General features: G+C 47.4%; 1 protein-coding gene across 4 annotated transcripts in view; it reads right to left on the reverse strand.

The window, feature by feature from the left end:
• Positions 1–427: 427 nt before the first annotated feature.
• LOC105074525 (zinc finger protein 792-like) overlaps positions 428–25,200 on the reverse strand; it is a 39,186-nt gene continuing 14,413 nt past the window's right edge. Inside the window, exons 2-4 of one of the 4 annotated variants that reach the window (XM_074370900.1) lie at positions 12,717–13,422; positions 10,684–10,810; positions 428–4,632 (exon numbers count right to left, since the gene is read on the reverse strand). In XM_074370900.1, coding sequence (XP_074227001.1) covers positions 1,784–4,632; positions 10,684–10,810; positions 12,717–12,749 — 3,009 coding nt within the window. In that variant the 5' untranslated portion in view covers positions 12,750–13,422 and the 3' untranslated portion in view covers positions 428–1,783. Of the gene's footprint in view, positions 4,633–7,728; positions 10,497–10,683; positions 10,811–12,716; positions 13,423–25,200 lie in introns of those variants that run through there. The other 3 variants (XM_074370901.1, XM_074370906.1, XM_074370904.1) reach the window with 3 other exon arrangements.

Here is a 25,200-nt window from a genome sequence, read left to right on the forward strand (position 1 = left end):
GATCAAAAATTGTACAATAGATGTCTACGTGGTAAACAGCACATTATACAAACATTCAAGGTCACAAATCTCTAGGGAAGTATAATGAAAACCAGAGAGATAGCACTACTCATTGACTCAAAGGGCTGACATTCCAGATTGCCACAGGGAGCTGGGGTGTAGCTCACCGGCAGAACACATGCTCAGCATACATGAGGTCCAATTCCCAGTATCTCCACTTAAAAAAAAAAAACCGCTTATCATGGACTTTGAGGAACTGGAACTCTCCCACAGTGCTGATGGGAACGCAAAAGGGAATAGTTCTTTTCGATCAGTTTCTTATTCTCAAAAAGAGTTAAACATTCACCTGCCCCATGACTCACACATTGCACTGAGTTATCAATGAAAGATAAAGGAATCATACATCCATATAAAGAACTGACACAAATGTTTGTAGCAGCTTTATTTTCCATAGTGAGAACCCAGCAAAATAACACCCAGAAAACACCCAGGAAAAAGATGAATGGATAAACGCCCAGTGATACACTCAAGGAATACTACTCAACAGAAAATAGCTAAGTCACTCATATACATCGCTGATGAATCTCAAGTAACTAGGCAACAACGGAAATAGGAAGAAAAAAAGAGTAAACACTTTATGATTCCAATCAGATAAATTCACGAAAATGCAGAGGTATTTACTGTAAGGGAAAGGAAACCAAATGATAAATGGAGAAGTGAGAAGGGCAAGGGGACATTAGAATAGGACATGAGCTAAACGTACCGCAACAAACATGGGCATGATCAGGACTGTGGTGGTTTCAGAGGCTCATTCCTAGGTGAAAACTTATTAACTTGTATATTTCAAATATATGCAGCTTAGTACATGTACATTATACCTTGATAAAGCTTTAAAAATTGGCTAAAGATGAAAAATTGGTATATCCCACTCTTTGAAAAACAGGTTTGGCAACCCTGTATTGAATCCACCAACTCTCTCCGACTGCCCGCTGGGGGTCACTCGGAGTTCAGTCGCAGCAAATCCAGGGAGCAATGACGTACACTTCTACTGGAGGCAACACAAAGGCAGCCTGGGTCACAACAGCCACAGCCTCCTTCTCCTTTTTGTCTTGCCTCTGCAGTGAGGGCCTTGAGGTCAGATTCACTAGCCCCCACAGAACCCAAAACAAAACCTTCCACATATATTGCATGACAGTGACTCCAGCTACGCATGATAAACACACCTGGAGGTCCCAACATTTGTGTACAAACCGATCCTGCATGCTCAATGTCACAGGAACATCTGGGTGCATTCTTAGAAGAGGCACATTCCATCTAGTTGGCTGCAGCCTCCTCCACTCCCTCTTCGACCATTTCTGCACTGATTATGGTTTCCACTGGACCCAGGGGTCTTACAACTAGCACCATTACCTCTAAGAATTGTGCACATCAGGAAGTATCAGGTTCCTTGTAGACTGGGGGAGCACAGGTCCATCAAAAGTCTCTGAACACCCCGTAATCTCTAATTTGACGAAAGGAAAAAACTCATGCCACTCTCAGAAGCACCTGGAGTGAGAGTCAACCCAGCCCTATGGCCCCCCAGTTTCCCCAGTGTCCTTACACTGAACAAGGAAAATGCACATTCCCTGTACATTCACGGCTTTCTCTACTGAGAAGACCCCAACGTTGAGAAAGATTTGCCCGTTAAGACATTTCCCACATTCAGTGCACTCTTAAGGCCTTTCTCCTGTGTGACTTCTTTGACGATAACTGAGGGTGGAAGTACCGGTAAAAGATTTCCCAGTCAGTGCATCTGAAAGGCCTTTCTGCTGTGAGCCCTCTGGTGATAACGGAGGCTGGAGACAGCGGTAAAGGATTTCCCACATTCACTGCACTTAGGTCCTTCTCCAGTGTGAGCTTTCTGATGACCACGTAGGAGGTAATTTAAGGGAAAAGATTTCCCACATTCAGTGCATTTGAACGGCCTTTCTCCAGTGTGAGCACTCTGGTGATAACGGAGGTTGGAGCTAGAAGTAAAGGATTTCCCACATTCACCACACTTATAAGGTCTTTCTCCAGTGTGAGTTCTCTGATGAACACGGAGGAGGTAATTGGTGACAAAAGATTTCCCACATTCAATGCATTTGTAAGGCCTTTCTCCAGCATGAGCTCTCTGATGATACTGGAAGCTGTGACTAAAGGCAAAAGATTTTCCACATTCACTGCACTTATAAGGTTTAGTTCCTGTGTGAACATTGTGGTGTTCACTAAGCCTACACTTATTATGGAAGGATTTCCCACACTCACTACACACATAAGGTCTTTGTCCTGTGTGAACACTCTGATGTATTCTGAGACCATTTCTACGGATAAAGGATTTCCCACATTCACTACATCTATAAGGCCTTTCTCCAGAATGAAGTCTATAATGAATACGCAGAGCATCACTAGAGATAAAAGATTTCCCACATTCACTACACTTATATGGCCTTTCTCCTGTGTGAACTCTCTGATGATAACACAGATTGGATTTATTAGTAAAAGACTTCCCACAGTCACTGCACTTATAAGGTCTTTCTCCTGTGTGAGATCTCTGATGATATGTGACAGAAGACTTAGACATAAAAGATTTCCCACAGTCACTGCACTCATAAGGATTTTTCCCAGTGTGAACTTTCTGATGGGAACGGAGGTTGTATCTATTGGTAAAAGATTTCTCACATTCACTGCACTTATAAGGCTTTTCTCCTGTGTGAGATCTCTGATGATACGTGACAGAAGACTTAGACCTAAAACATTTCCCACAGACACTGCACTCATAAGGCCTTTCCCCAGAATGAATTCTCAGATGGTAACGGAGGGCGTTGTTACTGGTAAAACATTTCCCACACTCACTGCACCTTTTATAAGATCTCTTTCCAGAATGAACTTCCTGACGGGAACAAAATCTGGATTTAAAGAGAAAAGGCTTCCCACATTCACTGCACTCAGAAGGCCTTTCTCCAGAGTGAACTCTTAGATGACTAAGGAGGCTAAAACTAGTGGTATAAGATTTCCCACAGTCACTGCACTCATAAGGCTTTCCTCCTCTGTGAGATTTCTGATGGTATCTTAAGGCAGACCTAGAGAAAAAAGACTTCCCACAGTCACTGCACTCATAAGGCCGTTCTCCAGAATGAACTCTCTGATGACAACGGAGGAAGTAGTTAGTCTTAAAGGCTTTCCCACAGTCACTGCACTCATAAGGCCTTTCTCCAGTGTGAGATTTCCGATGATATGTGAAAGAGGACCTAGACGAAAAAGATTTCCAACAGTCAACGCACTCATAAGGCTTTTCTCCAGAATGACTTCTCTGATGGTAACGGAGGTTGGAACTAAAAGTAAAAGACTTCCCACATTCACTGCACTTATACGGCTTTTCTCCTGTGTGAGATCTCTGATGACGTGTGAGGGCAGCCTTAGATGTAAAAGATTTCCCACAGTACCTGCACTCAGAAAGCCTTTCTCCAGAGTGAACTCGTAGATGACAACGGAGGTTAAAACGAGTGGTGTAAGATTTCCCGCAATGACTGCACTTATAAGGCTGTTCTCCTGTGTGAGATCTCTGATGATAAATGAAGGAAGACTTCAAGTTGAAACATTTCCCACAGTCACTACACTCATGAGGCCGTTCTCCAGAATGAACTCTCTGATGACGACGGAGGAAGGAGTTAGTGGTAAAGGCTTTCCCACAGTCACTGCACTCATACGGCTTTTCTCCTGTGTGAGATCTCTGATGATAAATGAGGGCAGACCTACAGCTAAAAGATTTCACACAGTCATTACACTTATAAAACCCTTCTCCAGAGAAAACTCTCTCACGTGGAATCAACTCAGACCTATCGGAAAAAGACCCTGCACAGTCACTGCACACGGAGCTGCTTGCACCATTGTGCAATTTCTGGGGATAAATGAAGTCAGACTTGTGGCTCAGGGATTTCCCACATTTGCTGCACTTGTCCTGTCTTGAACCAGTACACATTTTTCCATGTTGACTGAAGGTTGAGTTTTGCCTAAACGTTTTGCCACATTGGTTAAACACATGAAGCGTTTCTCCAGAGTGGATTCTATGGTGCATAACAAATGAGACTTTGTACCTAAATGTTTTGCCACACTCACTGCACACAAAGCGTGGTCTTTCAGTGTCGACACCCTGGTCCTGAACAAGTGTGTGTTCAGGGCCGAGGGCTTTGTCGCATTCTCCTGAAATGGGAAGACTTCTGCTTTGTAAAGCTGTGGCTGTATTTGGCTTCTCCACAGTAGGTGTGGCCTGTTGCTGCAGAGGTCTGGCATTGGCCACGATTTTCCCGGAAGTAAAAGGATCATGTGACACGTGGAATCTGTGGCTCTTGAGAAACGAAGCCCCTTGCACACTGCTTTCCAAAGGTATATAGAATTGTGTTGCACACGCCCCACACCTCAACAGTTTCTGGCTGTGTCCTGTTCCTTGCTGCTCAGCCACCTGGAAAATGTCTCTCAAAACAGGACCACACATCTCACAGGGGTGGGTCTTCTGGGAAGACGAAGCGGCCTCAGGAGACCCAGCCTGGGTCACCGCTTCGGGAACAGTCTCTTCACAGGATGTCTCATCACCCCCAGCTCCACAGCAGCAACCTGAATGCAAAGTGACAATCGTGAAGGACACGTAGACTTCATGGGTGTGGGGGAGGGGGGCCGAGCTCACCACAAATGTGTGACAGTCTCACGTAAGGATGAGGGTTTTCACGCAGATGGGATGCTTTTCAAGACTAGGGAACTGGAATTGAGTTTGAGCAGCAGCTGCTGTGCATTACTGGGCCCCTAGAGTCTGACAATGGTGGAGACCTTACCCGGGGAAGGACACAGAAACAGGCTGTGACACAAGGATGCGCAGAGTCTAGTACTCACTTCTCCGACCACAGCTTCCTGTGGGGCCTTTTCCACTGCTGATCTGAACCTCAGCAGAAGGGTGGGATCAAGGCCATGAAAGCACAATCACAACACATGCAATGGCACCAAAACCCTGCATGAACAAAGACACAGGCCAGCTGTATTCATAACACAGCCCTGATGCTACACTGTCCCCAGCTGCCGTTTACCAGGATCAGGCCCCTCTGAGACCACCTGCCCATGGCTGCAGTCATGTTCATACCACGATGCACAGAGGACCCTTCTCTCTAAGTCCTATCTGCAACCACCTGGGACATGCAGGACACAAGCAGTGAAGGAAAAACGGGACAAGCGAATGGCCACTGCTGTCCCACAGCAACGCAGCACACAGCAGCCCCGAGAAGGGCACAAGGTGAGTGACCTCACCAAATAGCAGAAAAGAAGACACCATCCTTCACCAGTGACAAAAACAATTCCACGGCTGCCCAGGAAGGAAATCGCTTAGCCTTACAAGGCTCAAGAGTCAAATTAAGAGCTGACTACAACACACTGGAGCATAAAGAAAGGAACCAGCACACAGAAAGGATGGCTGGAGACACTGTGTTAGCACAGACATCTGGAGAACACTAGGAAACAAGGGCTGGGCTGTCACTGGGCTTACTATGTCAGCCACAAGGGGGAGCCACTGCAGCCCTGGTGGCCTGCTCTGCAGGAGACGCCAGCTGCCTGCTCCACAGAGGACACTGGAGCTTGCGCCAGCCAGCTACCCAACAGCCACGGCAACAGCACATGCCCTGGAGTGTCCGAAGCTACAGGGCCACACCTCGGTGAGAGCTGCCGTTGTGACAATCTAGGATGAGGGCTGCCACCCCCTTCCAACCCTGTGCACGTCCTGGAGCCAAAGTGCTGCACCTACTCTGTGGCTGCTGGCATTCCAGAACCTGCCGCCACTCTGTAGCCACCGCTACATCTCGTACTACTGTGTCTCAGGGCCAGAAGACCACTTCGCTACAGAGTCGCCAGCTCTACCGCCCCCTAGCCACTGTGTTCAGGTGTGCGGCCACACACAGACCCCGGGGCTGCTCCCTGCGTGGCCACATCTCACAATCCAAAGGCAAGGCTGCTCAAGACTAGGCAACGACCCACACCCCAGAACTGCTGTCACCCCACAGGTGCCCGCCTGTCAGACACCAGGGCCAGCACAACCAACAGGGAGCCCAAGAGCCAACTGGGCACCAACATGGATGGATCCCTTTGGCCAGAAGCTCCTCCGTCCATGGGAGAATGAGTTCGCGAGTTCCCCAGCAGCCTTCCCCACCGCTGTGGACACGCTCAGCCTCGCTGACTGAGAACTCCTGATACCTTCACCGGGGGTGACTTCAGGTGAAGCTGCTGCACTGACACCAACACACCTGGCTCTTCCCCAGAGTCACAGTGGCCACAGACGATCAAGCTGGCACCGCTGCACCCACCACAGGTGGGGTCTTTCCCCACCAACACGGTAACACCCAGTCTGCAGGAAACAGGCTGCACCAACAAATCAGCACACATTGGCGCAAGGCTACAGAAAACCACCACCGCCCAAAATCAAGGAAACGTGAAACCAATACAGAATACCATAATTTAGCTGAAATCACACCCAAGGAAATGGAGATCTACCAAGTATCAAAGAATTCAACGTAAATGTTTGAACAAAGTTCAGTGAGCAACAACATAACCCAGAGAGACAATTCAACAAAATAATGTAAACAATACACACACACACAACTTGTTCAACACACAGATAGAAATAATACAGAACTAAACGGGCTGACTCAGTGTGCACTGGGTACACCATGCAGAGCAGAGTGAGCACTATGCTCACCTAAGCGCTCACCTGCAGGTGCCTGCACTCACTCACCTCACGAATACTGGCTGCGAGGAACAGCAGGATGCAGGAATCACCCCATAATTTCAACCAGTGCTCCTGAGTTTCTGGCGTACCTGATCCCTAACAGGGCACTCAGATAGGAACAGGTGGGAAATGAATCACTGATGGGATTCTTAATGGGATACAACAGGCCGCTAAGATACATCAACATAAGAAGAAACGCAGTGGGGAGGTGGGGATGGTGTATCCCAGTGGGTACAGCATGGGCTTAACATGCACCATGTCCTGGGTTCAAGCCCCAGTATTTCCACTATCAATCAATCAATTGATCAATGAATCAAGCAATCTAATTACCACGACCCCCCCCCCAAAAAAAGAGAAAATAAACACCTTTATATCTCAAGGAACTGTTGAAAGAAGAAACTAAACCCAAAATTACCAGAAGAAAGGCAGTAAGAATTCTCAGGGCAGAAATAAATGAAAGAGACTACAAGACAAAAGACAAGGAGTTCACTTTTGAAAAGTTAAACAAAATTGACAAATCTTTACGTCCACAAAGAAAAAACACTCAGATAAAATCAGAAATCAAAGAGACATTACAACTATTAACACAGAAACACAAAGGAGTATAAAAGACTACTATGATGAGTTAAATACCAACAAATTGCATAACCCAGAAGAAATGGATACAATCCTACAAACCATTTAACCGAGACTGAATTGTGAAACTGAAAAAACAAACAGACCTAACCAGTAAGGAGATGGAATCAATTATCAAACATCTGCCAACAACCAACAGCCCAGGACCAGACAAATTCGCTGGTCAAGTCCATCAAATATTTCAGAAGAATTAGCCCCATCCTCCACAAGTTTCCAAACATTGAAGAGGATGAACCTCTTCCAAACTCATTTTATGAGCTCAGCATTACCCTGCTACCAAACCTACACAAGGACACTACAAGAAAGCTGCAACCCAACATTCATGATCAACACATAAGCAGAAATATTCAGTAAAATACCACAGAACCAAATTCAGCAGCGCAAGAAAACATACACCCGGAACAACTGGAGTCACCCCTGCGATGTAAGGATGCCTCAAGGTACACAGATCAATGCGATACATGCGATACACCTCTTGAGCAGAATGGAGAATAAAAAGCATATGATCTTTGCAATTGATGCAGAAAAAGCATTCCAAAAACTTCGGCACACTTTTATAGTAAAAACTCTCAACAAACTAAGTACAGGAGAAGCGTACTTCACCATGACACACGCCATATATGACACGTTACAGCCTAGTCCATATTTATAGTAAAAGCTAAAAGTTTTCCCTCTCCAATCTGGAATGACACAAGGATGGACTCTCTCATCACTTCCGTTCAACTACAGGAGTCTACCCAGACCAATTGGGCAACAAAAAGAAGTAAGTGGCCTCTAAATCTGAAAGGAAGAAGCAAAGTCTTCTCTACAGATGACACTTAACGACTCTCCCACAGAACTGGTAAGAGTGCATAAACAAAATCAGAAAGTTGGAGGATACAAAATTAACATACAAAAATCACTTGAACTGCAGCCCAGTAACAATAGACTATCTGAAAAACAAACAAAAAAAAGAGTGACAGTTTCGAAAGGAAGAAACAACTGCAGTTAACAGCATCAACACCAATACATACTTAGGAAGGAAATTAACCAAGGAGCAGAAAAATGTGTATGTGAAAAAGTGTTTAGTCACTGATAAAGGACATTAAAGGTGGAAATAAATGGGAAAATGCCCAGTGTCCAGGGATTGGAAGAGTTAATATTGTGAAAATGGCCGTAATACCCAAAGTCCTCTAGTTTGTATGCAACTCCTACTGAAATTCCAACACTATTTTTCCCAGAAATAGAGAAAAACTACCTGTGCAGACAACCACAAAAGAGCCTGAACAGCCAATGCAATCCTGAGAAGATCAGAGAGAAAAGCATCTCAGTCCTACCCTCGAATCATATTACAAAATGACGGTAATCAAAACAGTATGGTACTGGCATAAAAACGGACAGGCCAGAGAACAGAAGAGACAGCCCAGAACAAGCCCAGGCATCCGCAGGCAGCTGGCCTTCGGTAAGGGCACAAACCGCACACAGGAGCAAAAGCACAGTCTCTTCCGTGAACACTGCTGGGAAAACTGCATATCCACATCAAACGTATGAAACTGGATTCCCATATTCCAGGACTCATGAAAACGAACTCAACAAGGATTAGACACCTCAATGGAAGAGCTGAAACCGTAAACTCCTAGAAAAACATACACAAGAGGGCTCCGTGACACTATCCTTGGTAATCAATTTCAAACTTTGGCACCAAGGAGGGAAGGTATAACTCAGTGGTTAGACTACATACTTAGCATGCACAAGGTTCTGACTTCAATCCCCAGAACCTCCATTTCCATAAATAAGTAAACCTAAATACCTCTGCCCCTCACCCCAGAAAAACATACAAAATATGGCACCAAAAGCACAGGCACCGAAAGCAAAAGCAAACACGTGGGACTACATCAAATTAAAAGGTTGCTGAACAGCAAAAGAAAAATTCAACACAGTGAAAGAGATACAAATGGTTAACCGGTGCTCACAATCACTAATCCTCAGCGGAAATGTAGATCAAAACCATGAACTGTCACCTCAGGCCTGTTAGAATGACTTAGCCAAAAGACAACAGGAAACATGTTGGCGAGGATGTGGAGACAAAAGAGAGCCTTCGAACATTGTTGCTAAAAATGCAAATTAGTGCAGTCACTGTGGAAAGTATTACAGTTATTCCTCAATAACTCTAGGTATATATGAACTAAATCAGTATCTCCATTTTTATTGCAGCATTATCTGCACAGACAAGAGATGGAAACCTTCTAAGGCGTCTATTAGTGGATGAAGTGACCATGAAAATGTGGTATACACACATGCAAATATACGTGAAGAAATATTCAGCCGTGAAAACAAAGAACCCTGTCACTAGCAACAACATAAATAAACCTGGAGGACATTATGCTAAGTCAAAGAAGCCACTCAGACAAAGACACATAAGTATGCTATTACTTATAAGGAGAATCTTCAGAAAACAAAAATAAAGTGAACTCAGAAACAGAAAGAGAAGGCCAGAGGCTGATGACTAGGTAAACTGGGAGATGCTGGTCAAAGGATATACTATCATTTACAAGACCAGAAAGTTCTGAACATCTAATGCACAGTATGGTGACTGTAGTTATTAACACTGCATTGTCAAGCTGCAATTTGCTAAGAAAGTACATCTTAAATGTTCTCACCAAAAGAAAAAGAAAGAACAAATAAATTAAGTTAGCTCACACGTTAACTCCACAGCGATAATTATTTTAAAATAGCTATGGATATCATCCTGTTACATACTTTAAATATATAGAATTTTATTTGTGCATTGTACCACAATAATGGTGGGTGGGTGGGGACAGGGAGAGAGGATGTCTAAACATCACAAAGAGAACAATACAGGAAACAGTTGAACCGTAGCTCAAAGTCCAGGTAAGTACCCACCATGACAATGGCTGCAATTCCATACACAGGACAAATCCAGGCACATGGAATTGTCAGCTCCAGTTGGGGCCACAGAAATTGCATGGATCTGGACACACTCAGGGAAAGGGGAACCAAGGTGCATCCATTAGCCTTACTGCAAGACAGCTGACCTCCAATCCTTCCCCATGAGGGTTCAGTACAGCAGGTACTAAGGCTGCAGGAGAGAGAAGAGCAGTGCAAACACCCCAGCCTTCCACCTGCCACAACTCCCCCAGAAAACTGCGGAAGCAAGCACTGCCTGCAGCACATTTGAGGACAGAGCACCACCTTCACAAAGGGGAGTGAGGCAGGACACAGAGCCTATGCCACTGGGGAGGGGGAAGCGGAGGGGACGGTCTCACCCAGTGAGGATACAAGTGCATAGTTCTTCAGCATCACATCGAGGTACAGGCGTCTCTGAGCCTCATCAAGGAGCCTCCATTCCTTCCCGGAGAAGCGCACGGCAACATCCAGAAAGCTCACACCACCCTGTCATGAAGGGGACAGACGAAATCTTGAACGTTCTCCCTCTGACAACCCACAATCCACCTCCCCACACATCTATGCCATTCCCACCCTCCACCGGACCTCCCACCTGACACAGGATGCCAGGCCCTGGTGCCACTGATGCCCACAGTCTCCTCACTGCCCGTTAATCAGTGTTCAGTCCTCAGCAACAACAGACAGGGGCACACACATGCCATCTCAGCTCTGGGCCTGGCCTGAACGGCCCCAGCCCTCCTGCCAAGCAATTCCTCTTGGATCTCCCAAATCACGCCTGAAAGACACAAGCTCGCGCTTCACCCTTAAGTCTTCAACACCAGGGTCCAGGAGCCATCAGCTCACACCTCCTCTCCACGTGCACATCACAGTGTAGACTGCACCTCTCTCGCATCTTCAGAACCTACCCTTGCACTCCCACAGCCCTGCACACTTCCTGCTCCACGCCACAGGAGTCTCCCGGGACACACCCATGTGCTTGGCACAAGGCCTGCACAGAATGCTTGAAAAATTCAACTACGATTCAGCACAACCATGGTCCTCTAATGCACCGAATGCCAGGGAAAGCGTCCAACATTGCACAGAAGACCTCCCCAGCTGCCTCTAATCCTTGCTTCACTATTAGCCACCGGGAACCAAGAGTCAATTTCATACTCCCATGATCCTGCTGCGTTTCTGTACCGCCAGGCTATCCCTTCAGCAGCCACAACGCTCCTCTCTCCACTCAACCTTTGTGGAAACCCCAGCCCTGAAGATCTCCCTACCAGGAACAGTGACGACCATATTTGCCCCAGACCTCTTCCGTCAGAACAAGACTCAAACTACCTGGACCCCATCAAACCTCACCTTAAAATTCTGGAAAGCTATACACTGCTAAATAAGCAGCACTCCCAGCCTCCCTGCCATCTTGTCTCAGTTCCCGCTACCTCTCCCCAGCCATCTTCCATCCACTCATCCCATGGAAGCCTTGGCCACCTGCCCGATCAACTCCTCTCCCACACCGTTCCCACTGCCACTTCACCTCGCTTGCATTTGCACTGCCCAGCAAACCCAACCAGGCACTCAGCGAGAGCCACTTCTTAGCACACACCCGTCTTTTCGACCTACTAATAGCATTGCCACCGTAACCTACGTTCCCCTCCTAATTGTGTTAAACAGCTTCACCCTCGTGCACATAACGGCCATCATTTTTGAAAAGTCTCCATCCTCAACGACTTCCCTAGCTGTCCAGACCTGCCTGTCCAGCTACCCGCTTGTTGCCTACACTCACTCTTCTCTGAAACATCTCAGACTCTTAAGAGCGGAAATAAACTTACAGTATCGCCAAGGAAAATTAACCTACTGCTAACGTCCCTAACGAACGGATGGGCCTTCCATCTGTCGCCTACTAGGACGAAAGACTAGGTCGTCCCTCACTACTACTTCCCTTCTCTCACCAAGAGCAACACCCCCAATTCCGAGAGGCCCTTCTCCAAAAGTGGATCCAGAATTCAACCACTTCTCACACATCCAGGGCGGTCACTCTGGTCCATCAACATTCACTACGACTCTTGCGATTAATCCTCCTGTGCTGCCTGCCTCCTCCCTTCCCCCCTGCCCCCTGCCGCCAGTCGGCTCTGGTCTCTGCAGCTAGATGGAGCCTGTTTTGGTCTGGGTTGCTGTACCCTGGACCCGACTCAGTCCGAACTCCAGCCTTTACATGTACCCTCCTCTCTGCCTGGGGGCCCGTCCCCGCGCCGTCATGCCGTCCGTCAGAAACACGGCCCCACGCACGGCCGCCTCCCCGGCCTGGACCCCGGCGCCCGGGCCGCAGGCACGCGAGCAGGCGCCCCGCACTCGGGGCTCTAGTGTCCGGCGGGAGAGGGCGGTGCGGGCCCGGAGGACGCGCGTTTACCTGAGGCGGGTCCCTCAGCGCGGCCGCCGCCATCGTGGTCTGAGGGCGGAGCGGGGCCGGGAGCCGTAGGAGAGGAGAGGAGACCGGGAGCGGCGGGACAGGAGGGGTCCCGGGCGTCGGGTCCGTATCCCGGGCCTGGCGCGATGCCCACCGGGGGGCGTCACGGAGCCTCGGACGCGCCTCGGTGCAGCGGGCCAGCGTCTCCTTCGGACCTTTTCGTTCCCGGCCCGCCACGCAACAGGAGAGACGCAGAAATGAAGGCTACAGGTGTGAGGGCACCCTGGCTGGCTAGGCGGGTGCCCCCTTCCTCCCTCACTGCCCCATGAGGAGCCTCGCCCCCGACAGAGGTCAAGGGAACGGCAGCAGCGGGCCGACTCCGCCGCCGGAGCCGCCAAGCAAACTGGCCGCCGGCAGAAGAGGCCGGAAGTCCCGCCCCTGACGCATGCTCAGGCGGGGAAGGCCCGCATCCTGCTCCCGTATTGGCTCATGCCTCGTGTCTGTCTGCCTTGGCCCTACTTCCGTGTGACGTAAGTCCCGGGGCTCTGACGACCTCAGGGAAGAAAGTTCTCCAGCCTGAGGGCAGGGATGGTGGCCACGAGGTTCCCTGAGGAGTGCAGGAAAGTGATGCTCCTCCCGCGCGAGCCGCTTTGCTCCCTGTTCATGGCGAGGAGAGCCGTTGCTTCAGACTCCTCGAAGCTCATCCTGCCTTCAAAGAACAAGTACTATTTTAGACGTTGGTCAGGGAATGCTGTCCGCCTTTCCAGTTCTAAGAGGACGAAGCCCGAAGCCGCTGCCGCCGCACCCCCACGCCCAGGTGTGCCCCGAGCGGAATTCAGGATGGGGCTAAGCAGGAAGAATTCTGGGCTTTGGACAATGGCCTTAGATAGCTAAGATGCATACCTAAAGGCTCATTTCAAGGACCCCAGATTCTTGCATCTTCCTCTACACAAAAAAAAGCACTAAGCACTGAAATCATTAACTTGACTTGTCTGTGCTTTGTGATTACCAACAACCTTTTAATGTTTGAATACCTTTCTTCGTTTTTTCTTTTTCCCAGCAAGAAATCTCCTGTATACTCTGGCTCCACCCTTACCTCTATGAAGCAGATCCTCAGAGCTGAGAAGTTAACTCTAGAGCTATACTACTGAGCAAGGGCGCTAAATAAAACTTTTCTCACAAGTTTTCGGTTGTGCGGTTCTCTTTGGTCCACCATCGAAGGAAGTGGAGCATCATTCCATACAGCTATTCAGACGTGATTAAGTCCATGCATAGCTGGAAACGATGTTATTGCTCTTCAAATAGTTGTAGCCTGTAGCTTTAGAGTCACTTTTGTGAGTTTCAGTGTGATTAGTTAGGAACAATAGAAAAGATTTTATACAGGTCCTAACTGGGAAGAAAGAAGAGGGATGTGGTAACAGAGAAAACAAAATCAACTGAGTAAATTTTAAAGATGTATTTGGCTTTATTGATTGAGTCAGGAATTGAGCGGCATCCCACCTGGCAAAGTGGAGAGCTCCAAAGGGCCCCAGGAAGGGAAAGGTTTTTTAAGGGAAGACATGGAAGTCATCACTAAAACAGATGATTTCAGGCTTAGGTAACCTACCTATGGGGGGACAGATGATTACCTCATCTTCCTTAGGGGACAGAGAGGGCCCATGTGACAGATTACCTCATTGGTGCTGAGCAGCAAATTCCTAACTGACCAGTTAAGGCTGTTTTTCCAGGGAAAGAAGCCGCTTCAGTTCCCTCTGATAGTCAGACCCTGTTTGTTGTCAGGGCCTAGCATAACTCCGTTTGGAACCTGTGATTTTCTTCCACAGATGGTGGGCCACCCTGAACTAGATGAACAACCAGATCTCAGGTTTCGCCCAAAGCCACTCTCTGGCCTGTATACTTAGGGGTTCTCTCACCCACTGAGGAAGACTTTTATCCATATAATATCTTTTTTAACCATACCCTCAGATACACACAAATTTTTTTAGGAATCAAACAAAAAATGACTTAAGATACAATTGTCAGGTACCAGACAGAAGCTGCTATTTTCAGTTGGAATATGCGTGCAAAAGAGAGCAGCTGAACCCTAAAATAAATGGGTATTGGGGGGAGGGTATAATTCAGTCGAAGAGTACATGTCTAGCATGCATTAGGTCCTGGGTTCAACCCCCAGTACCGCCATTAAAATAAATAAATAAACATAATTACCTCACCCCCCCAACAAATGAACAAAAACAAAAAAGGGGTATCTAAACCCCATGATGTCATCTTTCTGCTAGGAAGTGAGTATTATGTCTGCAAGCATTGGCGTGGCATCTTATAGGTGAAGTTGAGACTATCTCAGAAAAACCATTGCACGATGTGCATTTCAGAAAGCAGTTAGTAATGTTTATGTATTTCTTGAAAGATAGTAGCAGGAATAGCTCTGGGGAAACACCGGTGAAAGATGAAAAAAGTTAAGACCTCAAGAAGATTTACAAGATAGATTTCTGAAGTCAGAAAAGATAGAAGAACCGTGGAGAGAAAGTATAGCTCACGTGGTAGAGCACGTGCTTACCATGCATGTGGTCCTGGGTTCAACCCCCAGTTACCCCTCTAGAAAGAAATGACAATAGTTATCTCCCTGCCACACCCCAAAAAATGGTAGAATCAAGTTGGGCATGTGACTGTCCTAAACCTTGGTCATTGTGTGAATTTCGTCTCCCAAATGTGTTTTTTTTTTACCTTTATTATAGTATGATTCCTGTACCAAATGTGATTCATTTTCATTCCTGGAAGCATGGAGCAATACTCCTTTACAGGGAGAGTTACAGAGGACATTTAGTGTACCTAGAATACTAAAAATAAGAGAGAAATTGAGTTGTCATGTTTATTCACTGCCCTAACAAATGTTCCCTGAGCACACACTGAGTTTTCAGGAACTTTTTCTGGGTCCATGGGAGAAATTCCGGCACAAGAGAAGCAAAGAGCACTGCCTTTACGCAGCTTCCATTATGTTTAAGGAAAACACAAGAAATAGGAAATAGGAAATACTATGTTATATAGTATGTTAGAATGTGGCAGGTGCAATGGAAACAAGGAGAAAAGGTAGGTGATTTTGCGGAGCAGGGGGATGGGATGTACTATTACCCCGAGCAGTAAGGAAGCTGAGCAAGAATGAGCCTTGTGGGGTTTTGTGTGGTGGTTGTTTTGTTAAATGACAAGTAAGGTACATAAAAATTTTTTGATCAAATATATATATATATATATATTAGTGAAGTGTACTTGATGTACAACATTAGTTTCAGGTGTACAGCAAAGTGATTTAGCCATACGTATACATACATATACATATATATATATATATATATAATATACATATATATACACATATTTTTTCACATTCTTTGCCATTGTAGCTTATTATAAGAAATTGAATAGTTCCCTGTTCTGTACAGTAGGCCGTTGTCATTTATCTATTTTACTTGCTTTATTTAGTTTTCTTCTAGTTGAAGCATAGGCAGTTTACAATGTGTCACATTCTGGTGTACAGCATACTGTTTCAGTCATACATACACATACACATATTCCTTTTCATATTCTTTTTAATTATGGATTACTATAAGATAGGGAATATAGTTCCATGCGCTATACAATAGGACCTGTTGTTTATCTACTTTGTATATAGTAGTTAGTATCTGCAAATTTCGAAGTCTCATTTATCCCTTCCCAACACCTTTCCTCTCTGTTAACCACAAGTTTGTTCTCTATGTCTGTGAGCCTATTTCTGTTTTATAAATAAATTCATCCATGTCTTTTTTTTTTTTTGATTCTACATATAAGTGATATCATATAGTATTTTTCTTTCTTGAAGAGAGCAAATTTTGAGCAAACACCAATTCAAACTGGGCAGCACCAGGCAAAACTAGGGGAGAAGCTTTTGTAGAGCAATAAGGGAAACAGAGCAAGGACTTATCTGCTTGGCTATAGCTTAAGGCGTTGTTTTATTCAGGAAAGCCTAGTTGACTGTTGGTGATTGGTCGTTCCTAGGTTTCTATTTCTTACCTAGAGGCGTTTACAAGAATATAAACTGGCTCGTTTTCCCCTCCTTTACAAGGCTACTAAAGCATTGGCTCCACCTCAGTCTAAAGGCTTCCTCCTTTAATTACAGTTCCAAGAAAAAGAAGCATGTGGCTAAATGGCTTCCCTGTGTGGTGTTCCCACCGGGGACTGCGCAGTGGAAGTCCGGAGACTCCAGTTCTTACAGCTATTAGTCTGCTTGGCTCCTCGCAGAGACTCTCCGGGAGGTATCCCTGAGAAATCTTAACTCTGCTGTTCTCTGCAGATCTGCATCCCCGTGTACTGGGGCTTGGAGGAAAGCAGCCTGGCCTTCCGTAGACAACTTCTGACAGTTTCATCTCTGCACTGACCGTGTCCTTCAGTATCAAAGAGGGACCCATCAGAAATGCTCATTCTCAGACAAGAACCCAGATCTATTCACACAGACATTTTAGCAGCAAGGCCCAACAATCAGTGATTTAAGGAGGGGAGGGTATAACTGAGTGGTAATGTGTGTACTTACTGTGCATGAAGTCCCGGGTTCATTCCCGAGTACTGCCATTAAATATATACGTATATATAAATGAAAATGAGGGAAGGATATAGCTCAGTGGTAGAGCGCATGCCTAGCATGCACGAGGTCCTGGATTCAATCCCCAGTACCTCCATTTAAAAAATAAATAGTGTGTATGTATGTGTGTGTTTGTGTGTGTGAATGTGTATGTGTATGTGTACGTATATATATATATATATAAACCTAATCACCCCCCCCTCCGAAAATGTATCAGTGATTTAAGAAGACTTCCGGTGATCCAGAGGCACGAGTTAAAAAATAAGTAATAGACCCCAAATGGAGTCATTCACTGCTCATGGCACCAAAACAAGACTGAAGTGCAGTTCTGACCTTCAGAAGAAACTTGATCCACGAGTGTGGAATTTTCTGACTAGGGCCTATGAGGTAATCTGTCACTTTGGCCCTCTCCATCCCCCCAATACAGGAAGAAGAGCAATCTACATGACAAGACCTTTGCGCTTCCCTTCCTTCCCCCAGAAAAGGTGTTCTGGCTTTAAAATAATCCTCCCTTTTCTTTTGCTAATACCTTCTGGGCCCAACCCTTCTTCCTATGAAAAGCTTCCATATGTACAACCCTTCAGAGAGCTCCTTCTGGTTCCTATGTGGATGCTTCCATTGTCACGATTGCCTAATAAAACCAGTTAGGTCTTCCTCATGCTGTGGTTGCTGTGGACAGGGTGCCTGAGATTCTTGCCAGTAAACAAAGTGAGAAGGAAAAGAGAGGCTGGGCTAACAAGCTAACTCATCAATCTAAATTTAACAAGTGTCGGATTACTAATCAGAGTTCTGCTGGGTTAACTCGTCAATCTAAGTTAGTAAGTGTCGGTTTGCTGATTCTCTGCTCATGTTTTTTTTGCTAGCCAGCTAAATTTTCAGAGAGACATTTCTGGCCTTGGAATGTCAGTTTGCTACCTCCCTGCCTCTGCTTTTGTGATAATGATGCTGCTAAAGCTGCTCCATGCCTATTGGCCAAATACCCGAAACTTGTAAGTTTTAACCCTATAAAACCTCGTGCATACTTCTTGGAGGTGCTCAGAGCTTTGGAGCAGAAGCCCCTCTGAGCCTGCCGGCATAATAAATCTAAGTATGCAAACCCTCCAAGTGCTGCTTGTTTCTTGACTGGCCTGTCATTTCCGTAATATTTCTGGAGGCCCCAGTGAGATTCAACCACGCTGGCTCCTTGGTCCGCTGGACTGGTGGCTCCGGCCAACTGGGGGACGGGGCTCCAGCAGTGAACGAGGGGGTACCACCTGATGGTATTCCGGGTTCACTTTCGTGAGGGCGACTCAGTCCCCCCGGGTGACTGGGCTACAACCAGAGCCAGACTCAATGGAGAGACAGACAGACTCACCAGGTGGCCGTCCAGACAAGGTAGGAACCCCCAGGGAGAAATCAGGTCCTGTCCCAGGGGACAGAAGAGGAGGCGGATCCCCTCCTACAGGAAGCAGGATATTCGCATTGGTGGGAGGACTGTTGTTAATGTAATGTAATGTAATGTAATGTAATGTAATGTAATGTAATGTAGTGTGTGTGTGTGTGTGTGTGTGTGTGTGTCACCGGCACTGGCACTGGGGGGAAAGGGACATAAAACAGCGTATAAGTAAACGATCCCTTTACCCTTGGGGACTAAAACGAGACCACTTTAAAATAAAGTTTCAGACGCTACCTTGTCACCCGTCCCCCGGAATATCCTGTTGCGATCAATAAGCCAACCTCAATACTACCCCTCTGTCTAAAATAAAGCCCGCAAGACCTGAGCCAGAGGGAGCCACCCCAGCACTGGCTGGAATCCTCTTTTCAGGTCCCCTTTTTGGTCCATTTATTCTGCCACCGGCCAGCCATCCTGGCCTCATATTTTGTCAATTTACGCTATAGAGAAGGCTTTGTGCAGGGACCCCTAGAGCTCATCCAGGCCCAGGGGAGCCTCAGGGACACCCGCCTATCGTGAAGCCCTAACTCACTGCCACCGCTTGCAGCCAAGCAGACAGATGTTAGGCCCAGCGAGGCAGCGGGGTTTTTGAGAACTGCACTGCCTCGAGGAATGGAAAAGAAAACAGAGCTACTGGGGTCACAGTCCTCGGTGCCAAGAGCAGACCCACACCTACAGGTCATAAAATCAGTGAACTAAAAATAATGGGAGCCTCTAAAACAAGCTGACAGTTCTGGACTGCATGAATCAGAACTTCAAAAAGGGGTTCTCGGGAGACTATGGAGTTTAAATGACCCCTGGCAGGCTCCATACTTTGTGGGAACTTAAATGGTCGACCTTTGGAGTCGGGTGGCCCTCAGGAGGAACTCTGGACCTAGCAAAACTATGAGCAATCAAATAATCACTGGAACCCCAGGTCACCCAGATCGATTCCCGTACACTGACTCCTGGCTCAATATCACCCAGACTCTACCCCCATGGATTTGGTTCGGCTCAAATGGACCTGGAGAATGCAAGATATTAGCAGCTCAGCTGGTCCAGGCCAAAAAAGACAGATAGAAATAAGCCTACTTTCCAGGGAGACACAGAAGACGAGATGTGCCTGCCCCTTCTGTTTGCCCCCGGGTCACAGACATCTCTGGTCCAACTGGAGACACCACCACCCTCTGTGTCAACACCTCCCCAACCTGAGGACCCAAAGGCAGAGCCCTGCCCCCAGCCTGAGCCGGTAGGAAAGAGACTCCGCTCAGCACAAGCTGGGAAGCCAGCAGCACCGGCCCTCCAAATGCCACTGCAGGACACACAAGGGCTGCAACAAGTCAGGGAGGACAGGACTGTTCAGCGCACGCACCCCATACTCTGCGACCAACCCTTTAGCACCAAAGACCTTCTCAATAGGCGCCATCATACTCCCTACTCTGAAAAACTGCAGGCATTTCAATCACATCATGGTCTGACCAGAATTAAGAAGAGCTTCCACAACAATAGTAGATGAAGAGCCACTGGTGAACCGGCCAGGATTTCTGCCTGTCCCCCCCCAAAAAGAAGCAGAAAGTGTCGGAGCTGGCCGTGGATGGCGTTAGGGGTAGCCACGCCTAGCAGGGTCAGCGGACAGAGCATCCCCCACAGCCCTGGCACCGCCTCCACCTCGGCCGCCACTGCCACCGCCACTGCCACCGCCACCATGGGAACTGCCGGGGAGCGCCGGCCCCTGCCCAGTCCTGAAGCAATGCTGGGACAGTCATGGAGTTCTGTCACGAAGACATGCCAATGTTTGGTCTCTGTGCAGCCCACGATGATTTCTACTGGGTGGTATGTGACGACTGTAATCAGACTGTCAAATCGCAGGCTCTTACTGACCTCGTAGAGAATGTCTTTCATTCTCACTGGCCCACCTGGGGAAATGTTCACCAGCTGCTTCTGACTCTTTTCAATACTGAGGAAAAGAGACACATTCTCACTGAAGCACGAAAATGGCTGCAGGGCCAAGCCCCCAGGGACACACTGGATGTTGAGGGGTGGCCATAACACGGGCCCTGACACCAGACCAGACTGGGACTTTCTCTTGGAGTCCTGACTCAGAATGTGGGGCCACGGCAGCGCCCTGTGGCCTATTTGTCTAAAAGACTGGACCCTGTGGCATCAGGATGGCCACCCTGTCTGCGGGCCCTCGCTACCACAGCCACCCTGGTCAACGAGGCAGACAAACTCACGCTGGGACAGACTTGAAATGTAAAAGTGCCCCATTCTGTGGTGGCCGTGATGAACGGCCCAGGTTACACATGGGTAACTAACACAAGGATGACCCACTACCAGGGGCTCCTATGTGAAAGTCCAAGAGTCCGTCCAGAGACTGTGCGAACCTCAAACCCAGCCACATATTTGCCTGAGGGGGAAGGTCAGCCTGACCACGACTGAAAAAAAAAATCATCAAAGAAGTGTATGCAAGCAGGCCTGATCTAACCGACAAGCCCCTGCAAAACCCAGATTTGGAACTTTTCACAGACGGCGGCAGTTACATGCAGAATGGACAACAGCGAGCAGATCATGCTGTAACAACAACCCGAGAGGTAATAAAGGCAGAGTCCCTTCTCCCAGGATGGTCTGCTCAGCGAGCAGAGATCTGGGCACTGGTCCAGGCACTAAGGGAAGGGAAAGGAAAGCAGGTCAATATATACACCGATTCCAAATGTGCATTTGCAACCTTGCATGTGCATGGAGCTATCTATAAGGAGAGAGGACATTTCACTGCTGGGGGAAAAGAAATCAACAACAAAGAAAAAAGTTTACAGTTACTGGAGGCAGTATGGGATCCAAAGCAAGTGGCCCTTATTCACTGCAAGGGACACCAAAAAGGAATTGACCCTGTGAGCCAGGGGAACAGGCTGGCTGATCAAAAGGCAAGAGAGGCAGCCGCCTGGGAACACTCAGTAATTAAAGTTATGGCAGCGCCAGAGCTACCCACTGCCCCAGAATGTAGCCACGACGAAAACAAGTGGGCACAGGCTGAACGAGGAAAGAAAGAAAAGGACGGATGGTGGATCACGACGGATGGAAGGGTTTTCATCCCGGGACGACTAGCTTATCGCATAGTCCAACAACACCACGAAGCCACACACATGGGAAAAATGGGTTTGGAGGCCCTCCTAAAGCAATATTTCCTGGTTTCTCGTCTCCCTACTCTGTGTGCATCAATCTCTCAACGCTGCTTGCTCTGTGCTCAAAACAATCCAAAACAAGGGCTCACTGGGCCAACGGGAGGACAGCGATGCAGATTGGCTCCCTTCAGAGATTTAGAAGTGGACTTTACTGAACTTGGGCCCAGTAAGGGATAAAAGTACCTGCTGGTTTTTGTCTGCACCTTCACAGGGTGGGTAAAAGCCTACCCCACCAGGACAGAGAAAGCAAGAGAGGTAACAAAGGCTCTCCTCACGGGTGTCATCCCTCGGTTTGGAATACCTGCCTCCATCGGGTCTGACAATGGACCCTCCGTCGTGGCAGAGATTGTACAGCAGGTGGCAGAGGCACTGAGCATCCGCTGGAACCTGCACACAGCATACCGGCCTCAAAGCTCAGGGAAGGTAGAACGAATGAACAGAACTCTAAAACAAATGATAGCTAAAATCAGCCAAGAAACCCAGCTCCCCTGGGTGGACATTTTTATCCCTGGCTCTGTTAAGAATTAGATGCACCCCAAGACTTAACATTGGGTACTCTCCGTTTGAAATCCTCTATGGGCGACCACCACCTTTAGTCAGGATGGGAAATCCCACCCCAGAAATAGGAAATTCAGGGCTCCAACAACAACTGTTGGGACTAGGACAAGTACTACGGGAAGTTTGGGGTTGGGTAATGAAGAGAACCCCCATTTCATTAGAAGTCCAAGTGCATCCCCATAAACCAGGTGACCAAGTACGGGTGAAGGATTGGAAAAACGAACCTCTCAAGCCAACGTGGAGGGGACCATATTTAGTGGTATTAACCACTCCTACAGCTGTTAAAGTTGCAGGAATCAACCCTTTAGAACCACCACTCCAGGGTTAAGAGAGCGACTTCACCTCAGAGGGACCATGGAAAATTGAGAGCATACCAGGAGACCCGCTCAAGTTCAAGATCGAGTGACCAGAGAAGGATCGACGAGCCCTGCTCTTGCCACACCTGGAAGCTGGCTAGTCAACGCACGGCCAAAGCCTGAGGAAAGCTCAACGAAGCTGTTAAATGTGTTCCTCTTGTGCTCCCCTGCGTCTTTCTCTGTTTGCTATACTAGCCTGCATATTGGCGGTGGGGCTGCCCAGCACCGCCACACCTGACTGGAATATAGGCCATAGGACACTGGTAGCTATTTTATACCTTGTTATAACTGGTGCCATAACCGCAGCATCATGTCTAAGATAATCCTAAGGCTGACATTACTGATGCTGATGCCCTCACTCCCCTTGGCTGCACAATGCACCTACGCTGAACCGGGTGATAGGTGGTCCATGTACCAACCTGTACTTTCAGCTTATACTTATCCGCCGAGTCAATGCTATGACTCCACCTCAGAGTGCACATATCAGGGCAGATCCTACTGGACTGGCACGATTAAGGCTTATTATGTATCTGGCATCAAGTGCTATGGCACACCGGGCAAGCTAGTGTGCCGGACCAAGCAAACACATTATGGGATGAATGATGGAGGAGGGGTACAGGACCAGGCACGCCGGCAAGCAGTCCAACAAGCAGTTCAGAGGCAACACCAGAAGTTATTACCTACCCGGGAGCCAATAAAGCTTCCATCATTAGCCAAACCTCGGGATCTGGATCCACAAATAAGATTGGCTGTTGGCCGCAGTCCATGGGATTCTCAATCATTCCAATCCAGACCTGGCTAAAGGTTGCTGGCTATGTACCTGGCTTTACCTTTGACAAACCTCACTAAGACTTCCACTATGACTAATAGCGATGTTGCCTCTACCACTAGGAGTTCAAGGCTGAACTGGGTACAGCTTGCAAACAAGGCACCAGAATGCTATTTCAATAATGGAACTAATCCTTTAGAGGGCACTCTAACTATAAAACAATGTATTAAAACCTCTCACTCTATGGGCCAAGTATGCCAGCCCACGCAAAGATGGTGTTCTAATAACGGGACTTACCTTGTGTGTGGCGAACTTGCCTACCGGTGCCTCCCTGCCGGATGGGCAGCTTTATGTGCTTTGGCTTATCGCACTCCCCGAATGGACATTATGCCTAATAATCAAAGTCTACGTATCCCCGTCATAACTCATCAGCATCCGCGAAGAATAAAACGAGCCATACAAGTGAGCCCCTTGCTAGTGGGGCTTGGAGTGGCAGCAGGGGTGGGCACGGGAATCAGTGGCATAGCTTCATCCTATTACTATTATCAGCTTACAGGTGAGTTCAGCCAAGATCTCCAATACCAGAAACCGAGGGAGCTCTGCAAAATCAGGTTCACTCTCTGGCTGAGGTGTTCCTACAAAACAGAAGGGGTCTGGACCTACTCACAGCCAAAGAAGGGGAACTATGCCTCTCCCTAAATAAAAAACGCTGTTCTTATGCCAATCAATCAGGAATTGTCAGAGGGATGGTTCAAGAGTTACAAGACTGAGTGGAAAAGAAAAAACATATTTTAGACAAGAGCCCATGGACAGGCCCCTGGGGCTGGACCTCCTGGCTGGCACCTTTCATAAGTTCCTTGCTTCTGATTTTTCCAGCTCTGCTATTTGGGCCCTCTGTCCTAAACTCCTTGACCCGCTTTGCCAGTGAGCAGACAGAGACTATAAAACTCCAGATGTCAGCCTCCAATTATGAGCCCCTGCAACAGGTGAGTGATGCTGTTTACTCCAACAAGGGTTGTGAGAGCATGAAGAGGGGGGAATGTGAAGGAAGACAGGCTGGGCTAACAAGCTAACTCGTAAATACGCGTGTCATAAGTGTCTGGTTACTGATCTGAGTTCTGCTGGGCTAACTAATAAAACTAAGTTAATAACTGTTGGTTTGCTGATTCCCTGCTCATAATTTTTGCTAGCGAGGTGGACTTTCAGAGAGACATATCTGGCCTTGAAATGCTGGTTTGCTGCCTCTCTGCCTCTACTTTTGTGATAATGATGCTGCTAAAGCTGTTCCATGCCTATTGGCCGAATACCCCAAGCTTGTACTTTACCCTATAAAACCTCGTGCGCACGTCTTGGAGGTGCTCAGAGTGTCGAAGGAGAAGCCCCTCTAAGCCCGCTGCTGTAATACATCTGAGTACTGCAACCCTTCAAGTGGTGCTTGTTTCTTAGCTGGCCTGTCATTTCCATAACAAAACCTCCTGGCCAGCTATAGAATGTTAGAACTGTGGTTGTAAAAGTTTATCGGTACACATGTCTTATTTTAATTTTTAAAAACAATGTGTAGAAGTCAAATTCTCTACTGTTTATTCATGGATTACTTCTCCTTTACAA

This window comes from Camelus bactrianus, chromosome 9 (genome assembly GCF_048773025.1).
Source record: "Camelus bactrianus isolate YW-2024 breed Bactrian camel chromosome 9, ASM4877302v1, whole genome shotgun sequence".
In the NCBI taxonomy this organism is placed as follows: Eukaryota; Metazoa; Chordata; class Mammalia; order Artiodactyla; family Camelidae; genus Camelus; species Camelus bactrianus.